Here is a 19,008-nt window from a genome sequence, read left to right as displayed (position 1 = left end):
ATTTCTTATTTACAAATGCAGCCTAGGGGGGTAAGGGGAGGGAGCTAATTAGAGTCATCACCAGAAAAATGCGACAATTTTCACCTTTTTCAGGTAAATTTTCACTTGAAATAAGTAGGAAAATCTGCCAGTGGGACAAGATTTATCTTCTTATTACAAGCAAAAAAATCTTGTTCCACTGGTAGATTTTTCTACTTCAAATGAAAATCTACTTGAAACAGGTGAAAAATTGTAGTTTTTTCCAGTGATGAGTCTTGTTTTAAGTGTAATAAGATTTTTTTTTACTAAAATTAGACATTTTAACTAGAAATAGGACAAATATTCTTGTTAACATTGAGTTTTTGCAGTGATCCATTTTACTTATCCTGTGAAGGACAGAGTCATGTTGATAAGTTCAGAAAAGTGTTTTTTATTGTTGTGTTTTGATGTATTTGATGTAAGCCCAGTGGATATTTAAAGCTTACAGAAGGCTGCATTTAACTGCTGCTATGTCATTCCTGCAGTATTTCTGCAGGTGTTTTGGTCACTGCTATTATTTGTAATATATTATATTATTTGTAATCAGCACAAATTATCTGTCCCCATATGATAAAATCCATCATCCCCCCTGATTCTTTTTTACAATTCAAGTACTGCTTGTAGGATAGAAGAGTGGGGAGAGGGTTTTACAGGGCAGTGTTGGTCTCCTCTACCACTCAGAGCTGGAGGAACTGGAGATGTTAGGATTTGCTTTGGGAGTGATGGGGAGGACGACAGCCGGGAGGAAACAGAGAAAGAGAGGCCAGATTTAACTGGTTTGAACACGGAGATGAAACTCTGCATCCGGCTGGTGGGACAGAGGAACACGCAGAAGAGAGGGTGGGATGGAAAAAGACGAGCTACCGTGGCAACATCCAAAAGGAAGAAACATAGAAGAAGATGTGTGAACATCAACTGCAGAAAAGGTTTCTTCACAAGACAAGTCTATGAAAGAAATGAGTTTAACTGGGATATGGTTTGAGTGGAGTTGGACTAAACTGAAGACAACCGAGGTCTTGCGGAGGCATCATGAGGGAGGACTTCCAGACTGTCGATTTAACGCGGAACCATAATTCAGGCTTAAGTCAGCGTGTTTGTTTTTGCTGAGCATCTTCGGTGTCTCCCACTTCGGGGTTCCTCCTCCTCCACTTTTTGACATTGCAGTTCCAGTAACAGAAGTCCGACCTGAGGATTATGATCGTATATTGTGAGCAGACGCATCAGAGCATCGGGTCGTACAGTGTGAGACCATAAATCGTGGCCTGTGAACTTTTGAACTCCGCGATCTAGTCGTGCAGTGTGAGATGGGGCTGAATCAAACGATTTAAAATATCGCATCCATGCATCCATCCATCCATCTTCTTCCGCTAATCCGTCACCGGGTCGCAGAACATAGATGCTTTAAACAAATGTAAAATTATCTGTGTTTTGCTAAATGTACATTTATCGAGCTTCTCATCTTATCTTCTCGTTCTCTCACCGCATCATGAGCAGAGGTCTAATTTGGTACCGTTGGTCTCTGAAACCCGGGAGGTTCCTCCTAGTCTTGTTTCTGTCAGCCTGTTTCAGTTTTATTTTTTATACTAAAAATCTGAGCATTTTAGTCTCATTTTAGTCAGAATTGTCCAGGACCATTTTAGTCTAGTTTTAGTCAAAGATTGTATTTAGCCAAACCCATTTTACAATTCAAACAAGGTTATCTTATTAGAATATTATTGTTACCTTATAGACTCAAGAATACATTCATTCCAGATACAGAAGACTCTAATTTGAGTTTACAACATATTTATTTTTCCGCATTTCTCTCCGTCTTTTTCTTTCTCGACGACACATTGGGTTTTCTTTTCCACGTCTATGTAGGAAAGTGTATCCAAAGATGGATCTTCTTCTTCTTCTCCAGCCCCAGAGCAGATCCCCGTGTTTCTCTATGTAATTTTGTTTTTAACTGACGTTAACTAGAGCTCTGCGTTAACGGCATCAGCCTCTAACTCTGCAGCTGATTCTGGATCTGATTCCTGCTGCAGCGACTGAGATTGAGGACTAACGTCACCCAGCAGAACTAAACCAGAGAAACTACTGAAAACATGGACTTTAAACCAGAGAAACTACTGAAAACATGGACATTAAACCAGAAACTACTGAAAACATGGACATTAAACCAGAGAAACTACTGAAAACATGGAGATTAAACCAGAGAAACTACTGAAAACATGGACATTAAACCAGAGAAACTACTGAAAACATGGAGATTAAACCAGAGAAACTACTGAAAACATGGACATTAAACCAGAGAAACTACTGAAAACATGGACATTAAACCAGAGAAACTACTGAAAACATGGACATTAAACCAGAGAAACTACTGAAAACATGGACATTAAACCAGAGAAACTACTGAAAACATGGACATTAAACCAGAGAAACTACTGGAAACATGGACATTAAACCAGAGAAACTACTGAAAACATGGAGATTAAACCAGAGAAACTACTGAAAACATGGACATTAAACCAGAGAAACTACTGGAAACATGGACATTAAACCAGAGAAACTACTGAAAACATGGACATTAAGGATCTTTGGTAGAACATTTCGTCTGGTTTTGGTCAATGAAAATGAAGACACATTTTAGCAGAGTTTTTATTTTGTAATCTACATTTTAGTCTGGTTTTTATTCCTCTACGATATTGCATTATATATTTAATTGTCGTTATCGTCACATGACCAGCATTTTTGTTGCGTCTCGTCTCGTTTTCCTCAGGTGATAAAGGTTCGTTGACGACGATATTTAGTCATAATTTTCATTGACGAAAGCAACTTCATTCCCTCCAGATTCAGTCAGACCGGTTGCCGTTGGCGACGGGAGTGTTTAATGGCAGAGATATTCATTTCTCCTCTCCGTCTCTTCAGTGGTTACGAGTCCAGATCAGAGATGACATGTACGCCGGCTCGGTGCCTTTGCTTCCACGCATGTGATGACGAGTGGACAGAAATGATTAACTGAAGTTCATTACTCAGCGATATGGACGGTTCGAGCTGCAAGAGGCAATTTACTAGCGGTTGACTTTGTTTTGGTTTGGCGGCGTGAGAGATGAGTTGATGAGCCCGGTGTCGGGGTGACCTCTGTGTGAAGCACCGGCCTGAGAGGAGTGATGGGAGCGGAGGAGACGGAGAGCAGTGAATAAGTAACGCCAGGCAGGACTGGAAATGGAAGAGGAAATGAGATGTGACGTGGTTATAAATGTTGAAGCATCGTGTTTCTAACAGAGTCTCTTTCTCTTTCTGCAGGAGCGACACGCTGACAGCCTGATACAGAACCAACACTACCAGGTCAGTTCCGTCTCCGTCTGCACGTAGGACTGTGATGACGTTAAAGAGGAACCTCCAGTTCTCCTTCTGACAGACGACCACAACTAGGGGTGGAACAATATATCGTGCCACGAAATTTTGCGATACAAAAACGTCGCAATACTTGTCGTGGAAGTGACAAACTGTATCGCGATATTGGGTTATTAATATTAATCTATTGTGTTTACTAGTAACGCGCATCCGACCGCGCGTGCCGACCAAAATCTTCCTCCGCTCAGAAGAAACCAGTACCGTTTTGGTCCCGATCACGGGACTCTTGCAGGGTTTTGAGCTCTGACCTTTTACTTATGTAAGGCTGGTGTAGAGTTAAGCCTTACCTTATTAAATTAAACCTTTTTCAGGTCGTGAGTAAGATAAACACGGGGACAACTTCTGCTGAGTTCCAGTGTACTTTAATGTCCCTCAACAGTGTAGGATTTTAGAACATCAACACAGCACCTAGTGCCGTACTGTGGCGTATCACTCCGCCCAATCTAAAACAGACTAATCACTACAGATAAACTGACTAGTGTCATTATAGTCCCTGATTTACATCAGAATATAAAGAATATATTTATAAAATAATGAACCCTGAATTACCAAAATAACCTTCTTAACAAAAATAAATCTCCTCTTACACTTATAAGGTGAGCATGAATCAATCTTTTTTATGATGTAAAATTGTATGCATTTATTTACTTTTATGTATTTATTCATTTATTTAGTTTTAGTTGTTAAACTTCTGGAAAACAAAAAAGTCAAGTCATACATGAGAGAAACTACGGAGCCCCTCTGGTGACATTTAAAAAAGATAAAATAATGCGTGGCCACGAGTTATTAATGCATGCCCACGAGATAATCAATGGATGGCCACGCATTATGTATCTCGTGCCCACGCATTATTTTACTCGTGGATGGCATTATAACCTACTGTCTGGACTTCGTAGATGCAACTTCCTTGCGAGATGGTTATTCATCATTAATAACGGTAATTATAGTCTATTTATATTAAAGAGCAAGAGTATTGTCATGGCGAGTGTAGTAATAACATGTGACATTTGAAAAAAATTAAATAATGAGTGGCCATGCATTAATTATCTCGTGGCCACGAGTTATTAATGCGTGGCCACGCATTATTTTATTTTTTTCAAATGTCACCAGAGGGGCTCCGTAAGAAACTATTCAGTTTGTGGCAAAATATTTTTATTGTATGAAACTAAAGATGCATAATGCAAACCTGACATTTACTTTTAGTTCAGTTTGTGGAAAATGGTTGGCCTGGCTTTCTCTTTAAAACTTAAACAGTTATAAAGCATTACAAACTGTAACAATAGGCAAACGCACAGCATTGTTTTGTATTTTGTGTCTTTCAAATAAAAGACCCTTTTTTCCAGTCATATGTTCCTCATTCAAGGTTGTTAAAAAAATACTGCTATAATATCGTTTTGTTATCGTGACCTCAATATCGTGTATCGTACCGTATCGTGAGATTAGTGTATCGTTACACCCCTAACGACAACCAAACTCCAGTTTGCTCCTTTATCTAGCAGCAGATTCAGATCTGCCGAGCTCGCAGCCGCCCAGAACCACAGAGGTGGTTTCATTCAGACACAGAGCTGTAAGGATGAAGGTTAGGGGGAGGTCGTGCAGCCTCCTCGCACCGGGAATCCATCCAGCATCCTGGTCGAGAGCCCTTCTGCAGGATAGAAGCTTGATCACACGATAGAACAGGATCTCATCTCCATCTTCTCTCGTTTCATTCAGTCTCACGACGAACTTCAGGCAACAAACAGCGTTTAGACATTTGGAAAGACGTCTCATTGTCGTTGCCTTTTACAGCAGGTTTGTCATTTATCACCAGGATTTATAGGGTTTTCATGACATGTAAATGTTATGAATTAATTTCCTGATGGGTTCATACTTTTCTAAGTATTAGGGCCATGCAGGAGAACAAATATTTGAGAGGGGAAGATTTTTTTTTTATTGTGCACTTCGAGAAAAAAGTCGAAATGTCAAGAAAAAAGTCGAAATGTCGAGATTAATGTTGAAATACAATTTTGTGAAAAAAGTCAAAATGTCAAAATTAATTTTGAAATACAATTTCAAGAATAAAGTCGAAATTTCGCCTTTTTTCCTCAGCATTTCAACTTTATTCACGACATTTCAACTTTTTTCTCAACATTTCGACTTTTTTCTCAAAGTGCATAATGAAAAAAAAATCTTCTCTCTCTAAAATATTATTTTTATTTTTCTCCTGCCGGGCCCTAATACTCATTGTCGTTGCCTTTTACAGCATGTTTGTCATTTATCACCAGGATTTATAGGGTTTTCATGACATGTAAATGTTATGAATTAATTTCCTGATGGGTTCATACTTTTCTGAAGTACGGAAGAGTATTAGGGCCATGCAGGAGAAAAGATATTTGAGAGGGGAAGATTTTTTTTTTATTGTGCACTTCGAGAAAAAAGTCGAAATGTCGAGATTAATGTTGAAATTCAATTTCGGGAAAAAAGTCAAAATGTCAAAATTAATTTTGAAATACAATTTCAAGAATAAAGTCGAAATTTTGCCCTTTTTCCTCAGCATTTCAACTTTATTCACGACATTTCAACTTTATTCACGACATTTCGATTTTTTTCTCGACATTTCAACTTTTTTCCCGAAGTGCATAATGAAAAAAAAATCTTCTCTCTCTAAAATATTATTTTTATTTTTATCCTGCCGGGCCCTAATACTCATTGTCGTTACCTTTTACAGCATGTTTGTCATTTATCACCAGGATTTATAGGTTATTTTTATACCATGTATATATTATGGTTCATACTTTCCTGAAGTTACCAACATCTTGGATGGAAAGATGAGCTGTGAAAGAGCAGCAGTCTTATAATCAGATTAAAAGCTTCAACAAAGCTTTGTTTGCATAAAATCCACCATTATTATAATAATAACACGTATTCATTCATAAGGGTCTTTCAAGTCGCTCAAGGACAAGAGATGGAAGAAGATAAAAGTTGCACAGAATGAAATGGGAGGATGTAATAATAGCGAGCGTGCAGCCCCCCCAGGCGGAGGAGGGACCGGAGGAGAGGAAGAGGCAGAGTGAAGGAGATCTGACAGACGAGGACGGGGAGCTCTTACTGTGTCCTTTGATGACATCACAGCATGAAAACAGCCAGAGTCTGCTCACGCGGCTGAGCAGGTCTCTGTGACCTTCTGCTGCGTGTCGTCCCACATTCACCGTCAAGTTACTTTCAGTTAACATCACCAGAGCTGGCCCCGCCCCCCAGGGCTCCTGTAAAACACGCCCCTTCATGATCTTTCCCATCAGTCCATCACAGAAGCACAAACCTGCCGGAATCCCTTACCCTACCTTTAATGTCACCTTTAATGTCGGCCTCCAGCAGCGCGTCCAGAGCGTCAATGGCCACGGTTACATGATGTTTTTTAATTCTGAATTAATTATTCCAAATTAAATAATTCAGAATTAAACTATTTTCCTTCAAGTTTACATGGAAATAGTAATTCTGAATTGAGGTTTACATGGAAAACACATTTGATCGGCTTTATCCAATTCCTGTTAAAGGAGCATGAGGCAGGATTGAGGCAGGATTTATGAAAAATATTCGTATAGGTTTTAAGTTTTCTAGTAATAATGTCAGATGAAGCGTTCCAAACCAAAACGAATCAGCCCTGTATCTCTCCGTTGCCTTGAACAGGCTGTGTGCTGCAAAATGTGCTGCAATTCTGGGCCCGAATTTCCCGCGCTGGGCTGTGGATGTGACGTCACATGACGCTGCATGCGCGTTCTCCCCGTTCTCCCGTGCCGGCTTCACTGTTGGCTGCAGTATCCCCGACGGCCGTCGTGGTGAAGGGTGGCGCTAGAGAGTCTCAGTTCTTAAAAGGAGCCTCATGCTCCTTTAAGGTCTGGGAGTTGGGAAGGTTCAGATTGGATAGGGGGGCGGACCGGAAGTTAAACTACCGGAAGAAAAACTAACTTAGCTGCTTAGCCGCTACAACTTTGAAAAGCTCACAATTTTTATGTTTCCTGTTTCCATCTGTTCTTTTAATTATTTCCAGGTCCTCCAAGCTATTTATTAAATAAATGGTCTCTGCTCTTGACCACCGTTTACTGCGTGCTGCCATCTTGAAACTTTGTTTGGAAAACAAGCCCAGCGCGGAATAAAAGCGTCATGGAGACAGACGGGCGAGGGAACGAGCAGAAAGAAAGACCGGGATTAATTTAAAGAGGAATGAGTGAATACATGATAACGGAATTATTCTATTCGGATTTAAAATAGGAATAAACCAGCCACTTACTTCGGAATTAAGTTTAATTCGGAATGGCCATTTTCATTCGGAATCAGGTGTTTGGTATATATGTATATGGTAATTTTTACCCATTTTGAATCAGATTTAATTTTAATTCGGAATTAAAGAGGAATTAAACTTCCCATGTAAACGCACTCAATTTGAGGTTGAAAAATCTCAACTTTATGCAAATGAGCAGCAGCGACGCCGAGGCAGCGTCCAATCACAGACCAGGATTCCCGAAGCAAGAAGCCTCAATGCAGATTATACTTTCATGTACTCACAAACATACACTCATTCACATGCGTACAGGAGCAGAGCTGTGCACTAACAAACTTATTTTATCAGGAATTAATATATTTCATCCAGCAAACTGACATTTTTGCTGATTTCACTGCCGTTTTTACCTGAACTAAATGTTTTTACCTGAACTGCTCATGTGAAACACGTAACTGATGGTTGAGGAGCTGGATGGTCCCAACGATTTTATTTGCTACATTGATCCAACGCAAAATAATAAAAAACCGTGCTTATTAATCACAAAACACAGTTTAAACATTATTACCAAACCCGCTCCGACCCGGTGTGTCAGTGTTCACGGCAGACAGACTGCAGTTTCACCGGGACCAACAATGATGGTTGCTGTTGATCCAGGACCAAACTTGTCAAAGAGCATCAAACTCACTCTTATCTACGCGGAAATAACGCTAAAATATAAAGAAGGCTTCCCAAAGTGTGGTCTTTGGTGAAATAGGAAACTGAAGATGTGCACGCTTTATATAGATATATGTAGACTATATACACTTTGTTCACAGGCGTGGACAGACTAGTGTGAATTAGGAATGGGTGATATTTTACCGTTCACGATAAACCGTCAAAAAAATGATTTATTGGAAGGAAGGAAGGAAGGAAGGAAGGAAGGAAGGAAGGAAGGAAGGAAGGAAGGAAGGAAGGAAGGAAGGAAGGAAGGAAGGAAGGAAGGAAGGAAGGAAGGAAGGAAGGAAGGAAGGAAGGAAGGAAGGAGAGAGCAGAAGGAAAGAAGGAAGAAAGGAAGGGAAAAAGGAAGGAAGGAAGGAAGGAAGGAAGGAAGGAAGGAAGGAAGGAAGGAAGGAAGGAAGGAAGGAAGGAAGGAAGGAGAGAGCAGAAGGAAAGAAGGAAGAAAGGAAGGGAAAAAGGAAGGAAGGAAGGAAGGAAGGAAGGAAGGAAGGAAGGAAGGAAGGAAGGAAGGAAGGAAGGAAGGAAGGAAGGAAGGAAGGAAGGAAGGAGAGAGCAGAAGGAAAGAAGGAAGAAAGGAAGGGAAAAGGGAAGGAAGGAAGGAAGGAAGGAAGGAAGGAAGGAAGGAAGGAAGGAAGGAAGGAAGGAAGGAAGGAAGGAAGGAAGGAAGGAAGGAAGGAAGGAAGGAAGGAAGGAAGGAAGGAAGGAAGGAAGGAAGGAAGGAGAGAGCAGAAGGAAAGAAGGAAGAAAGGAAGGGAAAAAGGAAGGAAGGAAGGAAGGAAGGAAGGAAGGAAGGAAGGAAGGAAGGAAGGAAGGAAGGAAGGAAGGAAGGAAGGAAGGAAGGAAGGAAGGAAGGAAGGAGAGAGCAGAAGGAAAGAAGGAAGAAAGGAAGGGGAAAAGGAAGGAAGGAAGGAAGGAAGGAAGGAAGGAAGGAAGGAAGGAAGGAAGGAAGGAAGGAAGGAAGGAAGGAAGGAAGGAAGGAAGGAAGGAAGGAAGGAAGGAAGGGAGAAAAGAAGGAAGGGAGAAAAGAAGGAAGGAAGGAAGGAAGGAAGGAAGGAAGGAAGGAAGGAAGGAAGGAAGGAAGGGAGAAAAGAAGGAAGGGAGAAAAGAAGGAAGGAAGGAAGGAAGGAAGGAAGGAAGGAAGGAAGGAAGGAAGGAAGGAAGGAAGGAAGGAAGGAAGGAAGGAAGGAAGGAGAGAGCAGAAGGAAAGAAGGAAGAAAGGAAGGGAAAAAGGAAGGAAGGAAGGAAGGAAGGAAGGAAGGAAGGAAGGAAGGAAGGAAGGAAGGAAGGAAGGAAGGAGAGAGCAGAAGGAAAGAAGGAAGAAAGGAAGGGAAAAAGGAAGGAAGGAAGGAAGGAAGGAAGGAAGGAAGGAAGGAGAGAGCAGAAGGAAAGAAGGAAGAAAGGAAGGAAGGAAGGAAGGAAGGAAGGAAGGAAGGAAGGAAGGAAGGAAGGAGAGAGCAGAAGGAAAGAAGGAAGAAAGGAAGGGAAAAAGGAAGGAAGGAAGGAAGGAAGGAAGGAAGGAAGGAAGGAAGGAAGGAAGGAAGGAAGGAAGGAAGGAAGGAAGGAAGGAAGGAGAGAGCAGAAGGAAAGAAGGAAGAAAGGAAGGGAAAAAGGAAGGAAGGAAGGAAGGAAGGAAGGAAGGAAGGAAGGAAGGAAGGAAGGAAGGAAGGAAGGAAGGAAGGAAGGAAGGAAGGAAGGAAGGAGAGAGCAGAAGGAAAGAAGGAAGAAAGGAAGGGAAAAAGGAAGGAAGGAAGGAAGGAAGGAAGGAAGGAAGGAAGGAAGGAAGGAAGGAAGGAAGGAAGGAAGGAAGGAAGGAAGGAAGGAAGGAGAGAGCAGAAGGAAAGAAGGAAGAAAGGAAGGGAAAAAGGAAGGAAGGAAGGAAGGAAGGAAGGAAGGAAGGAGAGAGCAGAAGGAAAGAAGGAAGAAAGGAAGGAAGGAAGGAAGGAAGGAAGGAAGGAAGGAAGGAAGGAAGGAAGGAAGGAGAGAGCAGAAGGAAAGAAGGAAGAAAGGAAGGGAAAAAGGAAGGAAGGAAGGAAGGAAGGAAGGAAGGAAGGAAGGAAGGAAGGGAAAAAGGAAGGAAGGAAGGAAGGAAGGAAGGAAGGAAGGAAGGAAGGAAGGAAGGAGAGAGCAGAAGGAAAGAAGGAAGAAAGGAAGGGAAAAAGGAAGGAAGGAAGGAAGGAAGGAAGGAAGGAAGGAAGGAAGGAAGGAAGGAAGGAAGGAGAGAGCAGAAGGAAAGAAGGAAGAAAGGAAGGGAAAAAGGAAGGAAGGAAGGAAGGAAGGAAGGAAGGAAGGAAGGAAGGAAGGAAGGAAGGAAGGAAGGAAGGAAGGAAGGAGAGAGCAGAAGGAAAGAAGGAAGAAAGGAAGGGGAAAAGGAAGGAAGGAAGGAAGGAAGGAAGGAAGGAAGGAAGGAAGGAAGGAGAGAGCAGAAGGAAAGAAGGAAGAAAGGAAGGGAAAAAGGAAGGAAGGAAGGAAGGAAGGAAGGAAGGAAGGAAGGAAGGAAGGAAGGAAGGAAGGAAGGAAGGAAGGAAGGAAGGAAGGAAGGAAGGAAGGAAGGAAGGAAGGATATGAGCCAGAAAGAAAGAAAGAAAAAAATGAGGCAGAAAGAAAGAAAGAAAGAAAGAAAGAAAGAAAGAAAGAAAGAAAGAAAGAAAGAAAGAAAGAAAGAAAGAAAGAAAGAAAGAAAGAAAGAAAGAAAGAAAGAAAGAAAGAAAGAAAGGAGGCTGAAAGAAGAAGAAGAATAGATTTATAGTTACAAAGATGGAGTTGAATTGGTATTTTTTTATCGTCATTTTTATCGTTATCGGGATAAATGCCAGAAATTATCGTGATACATTTCTTAGTCCATACCGCCCATCCCTAGTGTGAATCCACCAAGCAGCGCGATGCAGGCGTCAGGTGATTTTTGATGCTTTCAGTGTGAATCCAGCATGAGGCAGAGGATCCTCCTCAAGCCCTCGACTGTGTTGTTTCTGGCGTCTGCATCCGTCGTTTTGCTGCTTTCGCTGGAGATTTGTTCGACAAATCGCCGGAGCGCCTCTGTGTTGGTCTCTAAGAACTGGCAGTGACTGCAGACGCCGCCATGCCAGTACTTTAGCGCTTTGGCAGCGGTGGCCGCTGCTCTGATGTCCGTCCATGTGTCTGAGGATTGCTGTGGGAATCTGAGAGAGCGGTTTGTTCTGGCCGATGTGCTGAGTGAGTCGGGCCGTGGGAGGATGATGTGTGTCGGTGCAGCAGAACCACTGAAGCCCAAATGCCTCTGAAATGAGTCCTCGGTCTGTTCATGAATGAGTTGGTCCCACATCAGCGGCTCATTTATGGAGCCAAATCAAGGCCAAAAGTTTTGCTAATTTGAAAATAAAATTTGAACCTGAAAATTCAAGTTTTGATCATGAACTTATTTTTTTTATTTTTTTTTTTTTCAGTTTCACATCTTTTTTTTCAGTTTCAGATCTTTCTATTTCAGTTTCAGATCTTTTTTTCATTTTTAGATCTTTTTTTCAGTTTCACATCTTTTTTTCAGTTTCACATCTTTTTTTTCAGTTTCACATCTTTTTTTTCAGTTTCAGATCTTTCTATTTCAGTTTCAGATCTTTTTTTCATTTTTAGATCTTTTTTTCAGTTTCACATCTTTTTTTTCAGTTTCACATCTTTTTTTTCAGTTTCACATCTTTTTTTTCAGTTTCAGATTTATTTTTCAGTTTCAGACTTTTGGCCCTGATCTGGCGTAGGGGGCGTGGCCTCAACTTAGAGGGGCGTGGCATCATGAGTGACAGCAGAACAGAGAAGGCGGGGGACGTTCCTCAGTCATGTTGCCTTCAGGAAACGTAGGTTGCAGAAGTTATCAGTAGAAGTATGATTCAACACTGTATATACACCATATTCACGTGATTGGCAGTGGAAAAAACGGATATTAGTGACACATTTCTGTTTAAAAAGCTGTTTTAGACCGTACTTGGCAACAATTGCAGTATAAAAGCAATAAACTATGCCAGACTGTACAGTTCAACAGCCACACTTTAAAGTTTGACATTTCCCACTTCCACATACTACCATGAACGCATCGCAGTATCGTTTGCGATGGCGTCCGCTCCGCCAGGACATCTATTGAAAAAGTAGCTAACATTTCTTACCAGGGCCAGGGCTTGTCCTGGCGGGATTTCATTTTATTTTTTTAAACAGAAATGTGTCACTAATATCAGTTTTTTCCACTGCCAACCACGTGAATATGGTGTATATACAGTGTTGAATCAAACTTCTACTGATAACTTCTGCAACCTACGTTTCCTGAAGGCAACATGACTGAAAGATCTGAAACTGAAATGAAAAGATCTGAAACTAAAAAAAGGACTAATACTGAAAAAAAATAAATTTAAACTGAAAAAAAATAAATTCATGATCAAAATTTGAATTTTCAGGTTCAAATTTTATTTTCAAACTAGCAAAACTTTTGGCCTTGATTTGGCTCCATACTCATTGCTTAATAGGACCTTTATAAAATCAGGCCGGGCTACAACCTTTCCTGGTTATACTGTATATCCTCAGTGTGCATCATATTCACCGGCTTCAAACGTGCAACATACCACCGTCTCTGAATGGTTTCGATTTGAGATTACCGTGTTTTCGGGTTGACTTTAATTTTGGATGGAGGTCACATTAACAGACTTGAGGAGACTTTTACTCCTCCTGGAGTCGCAGCTGATGGATGTGGAACGGCAAATGTTTTTAACGGAAGAGTGTCAGGAATGCGGTGGATGGGACCCAGATTAAATGTATTAACGGATTAGCCCCTTGAGAGGAATCATCTCGTTTCCGAGGGGGTCCAACATAAAACATACAACACAGAACAAAACAGTCACATACAACATACATAAGGCTCCCACACACAAACCACACCCGAAGAGCACAAGTACCGTATTTTCCGCACTATAAGGCTCACCTAAATGCCTTTAATTTTCTCAAAAACCGGCAGTGCTTCTTATATATGATCATTACAGTAATTTCTGTTACTGTAGTCAGGGGGATTGTGGGTAATGTAGTTGGTGTCGCCAAAGTAATGACGCTAAAAACGTCAGGAATCGTCACAGACGTTCAAGACAACAGCAGCGACGCTGACTCGCATAATGGCGACTTTGACGAGACGGAGCAGCTGGTTTTTATTTTGTTAATAAAGTTTGGCATATGGTACTTTTCTTCTTGTTTTTTTTTTTACATTTGCTGTAGGATTTTGTAGCATTTCCTGTAGCGCAGCTCCATCAGGTAGATACGTAACTCAACCCCAGCCACTATAGTACGGTATTTTACCATATATATAGTGCATCTTATAATGCGGTGCGCCTTATAGTGCAGAAAATACAGTAAATACTGCATATAACACAGTAATAACAACAAGAGCAACAATATTAATAATAGTCATTATCATCATTATTATACAATATATGAAAAAATAGATACATTGTGTAAAAAAAAATTGACACAAATGAGAAGGCAATACTACGACGGAGTATTAGGGTCAAACTAAGACAAAAAAAAGTGGGAAATTACGAGAATAAAGTCATAATGTTGCAAGAATAAAGTTGTAATATTATGAGAATAAAGTCGTAATATTTCGAGAATAAAGTCTATGTTTAACACTCAGCTGAAGGCTTTAGACCTACAAAAAGGCCGGGTGATTCAATCCCATGAAGGCCGGTTGGAGCTACTTGATCTTCCTCTGGATTTTCCTTTCATTATATTTTCTTATTAACTGTTAAAAAGTCCTATATTGTTGTTTTCTTGAGGTTTATACATTTTTACATAAAGGACGTACTGTAGGATTAAGGGACTTAATTGTACAGTCATGACCTCAACACATATAAACAGGGAGTCTTAATTAATTAAGACCTTTAGACGTTGTTAGCAAAACTTAGGTTCATCCAGCGACAATAAAACAAAAAAGATAAAATAATGAAAGGTGTGAAGAAGGATCCTGATCTGTGAAACTGTCCTCCGCAGGAAGTGATCCGCAGCCTGGTGAAGCGGTACGTGGCGGCCATGATACGCAGCGCTAAGACCAACGAGGGCCTGACGGAGGAGAACTTTAAGGTGGGTGACCCGGGTGAGCTGCTGATGCTCTGGTGGACTTGTAGTTCTCCAAACCGGTCTCGGTCTATAGACCACTTTTTTGTGGTCCTGGTTTTGTCTCGGGTCTCTCCAGGTCTCAGACTCAGATAATTGAGAGTCCGTTGCACCAAGGTGACAGAATCTGGGGATCAGCAGTTCTTCCTCTTGTTAATGTACAGTTTTGTAAACTATTTGTATTTTGCATTTGATTGAATGTTTTGGTGCATCTGCATGTGTCTGTATTTAATTACAGTTTTGTGTTCATAACGGCCTTGTTTGAGTAAATATTAGTGCTGTCAGGCGATTAAAAAAAATGCATCTAATTAATTACAGGATTTATAATTAAGTAATCTAATTGATTGCATTTTAATCTCATATCTGCTAAAGGTCCCCAAATAAAGAATTAGAGTTCTAGGACATTACAAAATTACAAACATTGAGCACACAAGGGGAGGATTCCCCGAGTGACACTTGTTATTACAAATGTTGGCGTAAATTGCTCAAACAAGGGCTATCTCTAGACACCTCTTCTGATAAATGACGCCCTCTAAACCCAGAAAAAGGGGAGATAATTTTGCACAACGAGAGCGGAGCTTCTCCCTTCCAATCTGAGCCCAAGACAGGCAGGTTTTTACAGCATAGAACTTTCCTTTGCATTGAGCAGAGTTGCAGAGATTTTTTACGGTCACCAAAGCTTAAAAAAACAACAATGATTATATAAAACTGTTAATGTTTTTCTTCTGCAAGGGAGATGCAGATGGGGAAGACACAAACACAGAGACAGGAGAGAGAGATACACAGCCAGCTTTCATGTCGCTACACAGCGTCTTTCAAGGCCAAAGTTAGCACAGATCAGCAGAGTTAAAAACTTTTCAAAGTTAGATTTTAGCATATACCAAAAGATATGAATCTTTTTACTACATTATATTTTTTGGGAGGTGCACGTCAGTGACGGCGTAGAATACGGAGAGACTCATTAATGTTGTTAATGTTGAAATTATTTTTGTACATTTGTAGTTCTAAACATATTTAGGGTGTTTTTTACTCACTTTTGTCTCTCCCAAGACGTTATTCCTCTCTCCTACAGCGTCCATTACAGTTATATGCAAATTGCCAATTATGCAAATTAGGCGATGACGTAATTTAGCGACTTCTAGCGACTTTTGGGTCAGCCAATAGCTACTTTCCTTACTGAGGAGTTGCAAACACTGCTTCCAGCCCCCCATGTCCACTTCCCACGGGTCCTCCACGGCTCAAAGTGTCCCAGTGTAACCCCCCTCGCCGGTGCGCTCTCCGCTCTCTACTCTCCGCTCTCGCCGGGATGGAGACGCCGGTGGGCAGGATGCACGTTTGGGTGGGCACAGCCCCCCCCCCCTAAAACCGGCCTCGCTTACAGGTGAATGAGACATGGGGTAGTTTTATTGAAAATGTTCTGTCCAAAATGTCCTGGCAAACTCGACTCCTGCAAATGCGCGTTCCCCAAAGTTTGTGGGGGCGTGGCTTTGGACGGATCGCTGATGGGAGGGGGAGGAGGGGGCGGGGCTTAGAGGAGGTGCCACTTTCAAATCTGCCTAGCTCTCCAACATCATGGATAATACCTTTAATGCTCGGGTTCAAGGCCCAGTCAGCCGAGCCACACTGAGACCCCGTCCACACGTAGCCGGATATCTGCGGGTATCTGCTAAACCGGAGATATTTTCCTCCGTTTTGACCTGTCATCCACACGAAAACGCAAATAAACGAAGGTTTAAAAAAACTCCGGGCAAAGTGAAGATTTTTGAAAACTCCGTTTATGTAGATGCGTGTAGACACACACAACCGGAGCTTTGCGTTTTCCAACGTCACATTATGCGCCAAAACAACAACAAATCTGCTCTGACGTGCGCCTTTTGTTTACTACAGATGATCCAGCATCTGTTCTCCAAGCTATTTATTAAATAAATGGTCTCTGGTCTTGACCACCGCTTACTGCGTTACACCGACACAGAGGCTACGCCGTAGGGTACGCGGCGACGCGCACCGTACGGTGTAGGGGCCGCGGAGCCGCCGCGGAGGTGCAGCTTCCACGGGAGCCGCAGATGATCTACAGGTTAGAATGCTTATGAATGTGGTTGAAAACGCAGATCTTCGGTTATGTGTGGATGCAAATTTTTTTATAAACGGAGGGGGGAAATATTCGTTTTTAAAAATACCCGGCTACGTGTGGACGGGGTCTAAGACTCAAATCCGAGTCCTGGACTGCAGGTCTGGTTAAAACGTAAACGTAAACCCGCAGAAAAGGAGCCCTCTAGTGGTCGTTATGGAAACTGCAGGTGAGTTTGGACCAACTAATTTCAGCTGCACGTTAAACCCATAGACTGAATGGACCAAGCGTTGGGTCACGTGACCCGTTTTTGAAAGCTTATGAAGGAACAACATGTTAAGTAATCACAACCCTGTACAAAGGTTTGCTGTCATGCAGGAAGTCTTCCTCTCTTTATACCAAAGAAAAATGGGAAAAAGAATTGAGATAAACGCATAACTGAGGAGGAATGGTTTAATATTTGTAAAACGCAGTCCACGGCCACTAGATCCAGGATCTGGAAAGAATTCAATTGGAAAAATATAGTCAGATCTTTTATAACTCCAAACATTAGGAAGCAAACTGTATGTAACCAGCAGCTGGAGACTATGTGGACACATGGATGTGGCCCATATGCATATTTTCAGGTCTTGCCAGAAGATAATAGTATATTGGGATAAAATCTGGCGGGGTTTAAGAAAAATAATAGGCTACGAGATTCCCAAATCTTGTAAGATACTTTATTTGGGAAATTTGACACAAGATATAATACAAAAAGAGGATGAATATCTTGTTAAAGTTCTGCTATCGGCAGGTAGAAAAGCAATAACAAGGTTATGGTATGAAGCAGAACCAGCGACCCCGGGGCCGTGGCTGAGCACTGCGGAGGAAATATTTGTAATGGAAAAAATTACATTTAAACTACGATTACAAGAGACACAGTTTCAGGAAAAATGGAAAGATTATAGAGCAAAGCAAGAGGACACCACCATCACAGCTGGACAATAAGGACATCGATATGAGAATAATTGCTTATGTAAAACCTGACACTGTAATTGTTGATGGAATTTTCATTAAAAAAAAATAAGTTTAAAAAAAAAAGATCACATGACCCACTGACCTCTGAATTACAGAAATATAGAAAATATCTAGAAATACAGCGGCGCAGAACTAATTTATCCATGAATTCTTTTCGTTTATGCAGTTTCCTGGTTTTACAGTAGGAATTTATTTGTTTGATTTGCTGTATGGAAGAGAGAAGTTTGCCTCTAGCTCTATCCTACTCTCATTTTCACCACTTATCCTCTCTTTTTCCTGTTGTTTTGCGTTCTCCTCTTCACCCTCTACAAACTGATGGTTGACCCTCCCCTTCTCTCCATCAGCCTCGTCTGCCGCTTAGCCTCCTCACCCTCTTCTCTCCCTCTCTGCTTTACTTCATGGTTCCTACACCATCATTCATGTTTACTGCTTTGTAGGTTTGTTCCTGGTTTATTACAATAAATAATACTGAAATTGAAATAGTATTCCTTGGAGTCATTTTGGATGATAAACTAAGCTGGAAATTGCACATAAATCATGTTAAATCTAAAATGTCAAAATCCATTGCAATTCTATACAAAGCTAAAGATTTCCTCTCTCAAAATGCATTAATCACTGTATATTACTCATTGATAGCTCCATATATGTCATACTGCATTGAGTTCTGGGGAAACACTTATAAAACAAATACCAATCCAATATTTTTATAACAAAAGAAAGCCATAAGAATCATCAGTAAAAAACCTTTCCGTGAGTCGACCAACCCACTATTCATCTGCTTAAAAATTATGAAATTTAAGGACTTAGTTGATTATATTACAATACAAACCATGTACAAGGGCAGAAACAAACTTCTACCTTCACATGTCCACAATCTGTTTAAAATGAGGGACACTATGGAGCCAAATTTTTTACAGTTTCAATTTTTTTTTTTTCAGTATCAGATATTTTTTTTCAGTTTCAGAACTTTTTATTTCAGTTTCAAATCTTTTTTTCAGTTTCACATCTTTTTTTTTCAGTTTCAAATTTTTTTTTCAGTTTCAGACTTTTGTTTAAATAGCTGTTTTAGACCGTACTTGGTGGTATGTGGAAGTGGGAAATGTCAAACTTTAAAGTGTGGCTGTTGAACTGTACAGTCTGGCATAGTTTATTGCTTTTATACTGCGATTGGTGCCAAGTACGGTCTAAAACAGCTTTTTAAACAGAAATGTGTCACTAATATCAGTTTTTTCCACTGCCAATCACGTGAATACGGTGTATATACAGTGGTGAATCATACTTCTACTGATAACTTCTGCAACCTACGTTTCCTGAAAGCAACATGACGGAGGAACGTCCCCCGCCTTCTCTGTTCTGCTGTCACTCATGATGCCACGCCCCTCTCCGTTGATGCCACGCCCCCTACGCCAGATCAGGGCCT

The 19,008-nt window shown here is 41.0% G+C and overlaps 1 protein-coding gene across 1 annotated transcript in view; it reads left to right on the top strand.

Annotated features, from left to right (window-relative positions):
- Window positions 1-19,008, top strand: part of trpc5a (transient receptor potential cation channel, subfamily C, member 5a) — a 260,870-nt gene that overhangs the window by 239,712 nt on the left and 2,150 nt on the right. Inside the window, exons 16-17 of the mRNA XM_061709480.1 lie at window positions 3,307-3,348; window positions 14,381-14,470. Coding sequence (XP_061565464.1) covers window positions 3,307-3,348; window positions 14,381-14,470 — 132 coding nt within the window. The remainder of the gene's footprint in view (window positions 1-3,306; window positions 3,349-14,380; window positions 14,471-19,008) is intronic.

Source organism: Cololabis saira, chromosome 20 (genome assembly GCF_033807715.1).
Source record: "Cololabis saira isolate AMF1-May2022 chromosome 20, fColSai1.1, whole genome shotgun sequence".
Taxonomy (NCBI): Eukaryota; Metazoa; Chordata; class Actinopteri; order Beloniformes; family Belonidae; genus Cololabis; species Cololabis saira.
This window is presented reverse-complemented; position numbering and strand designations above follow the sequence as displayed.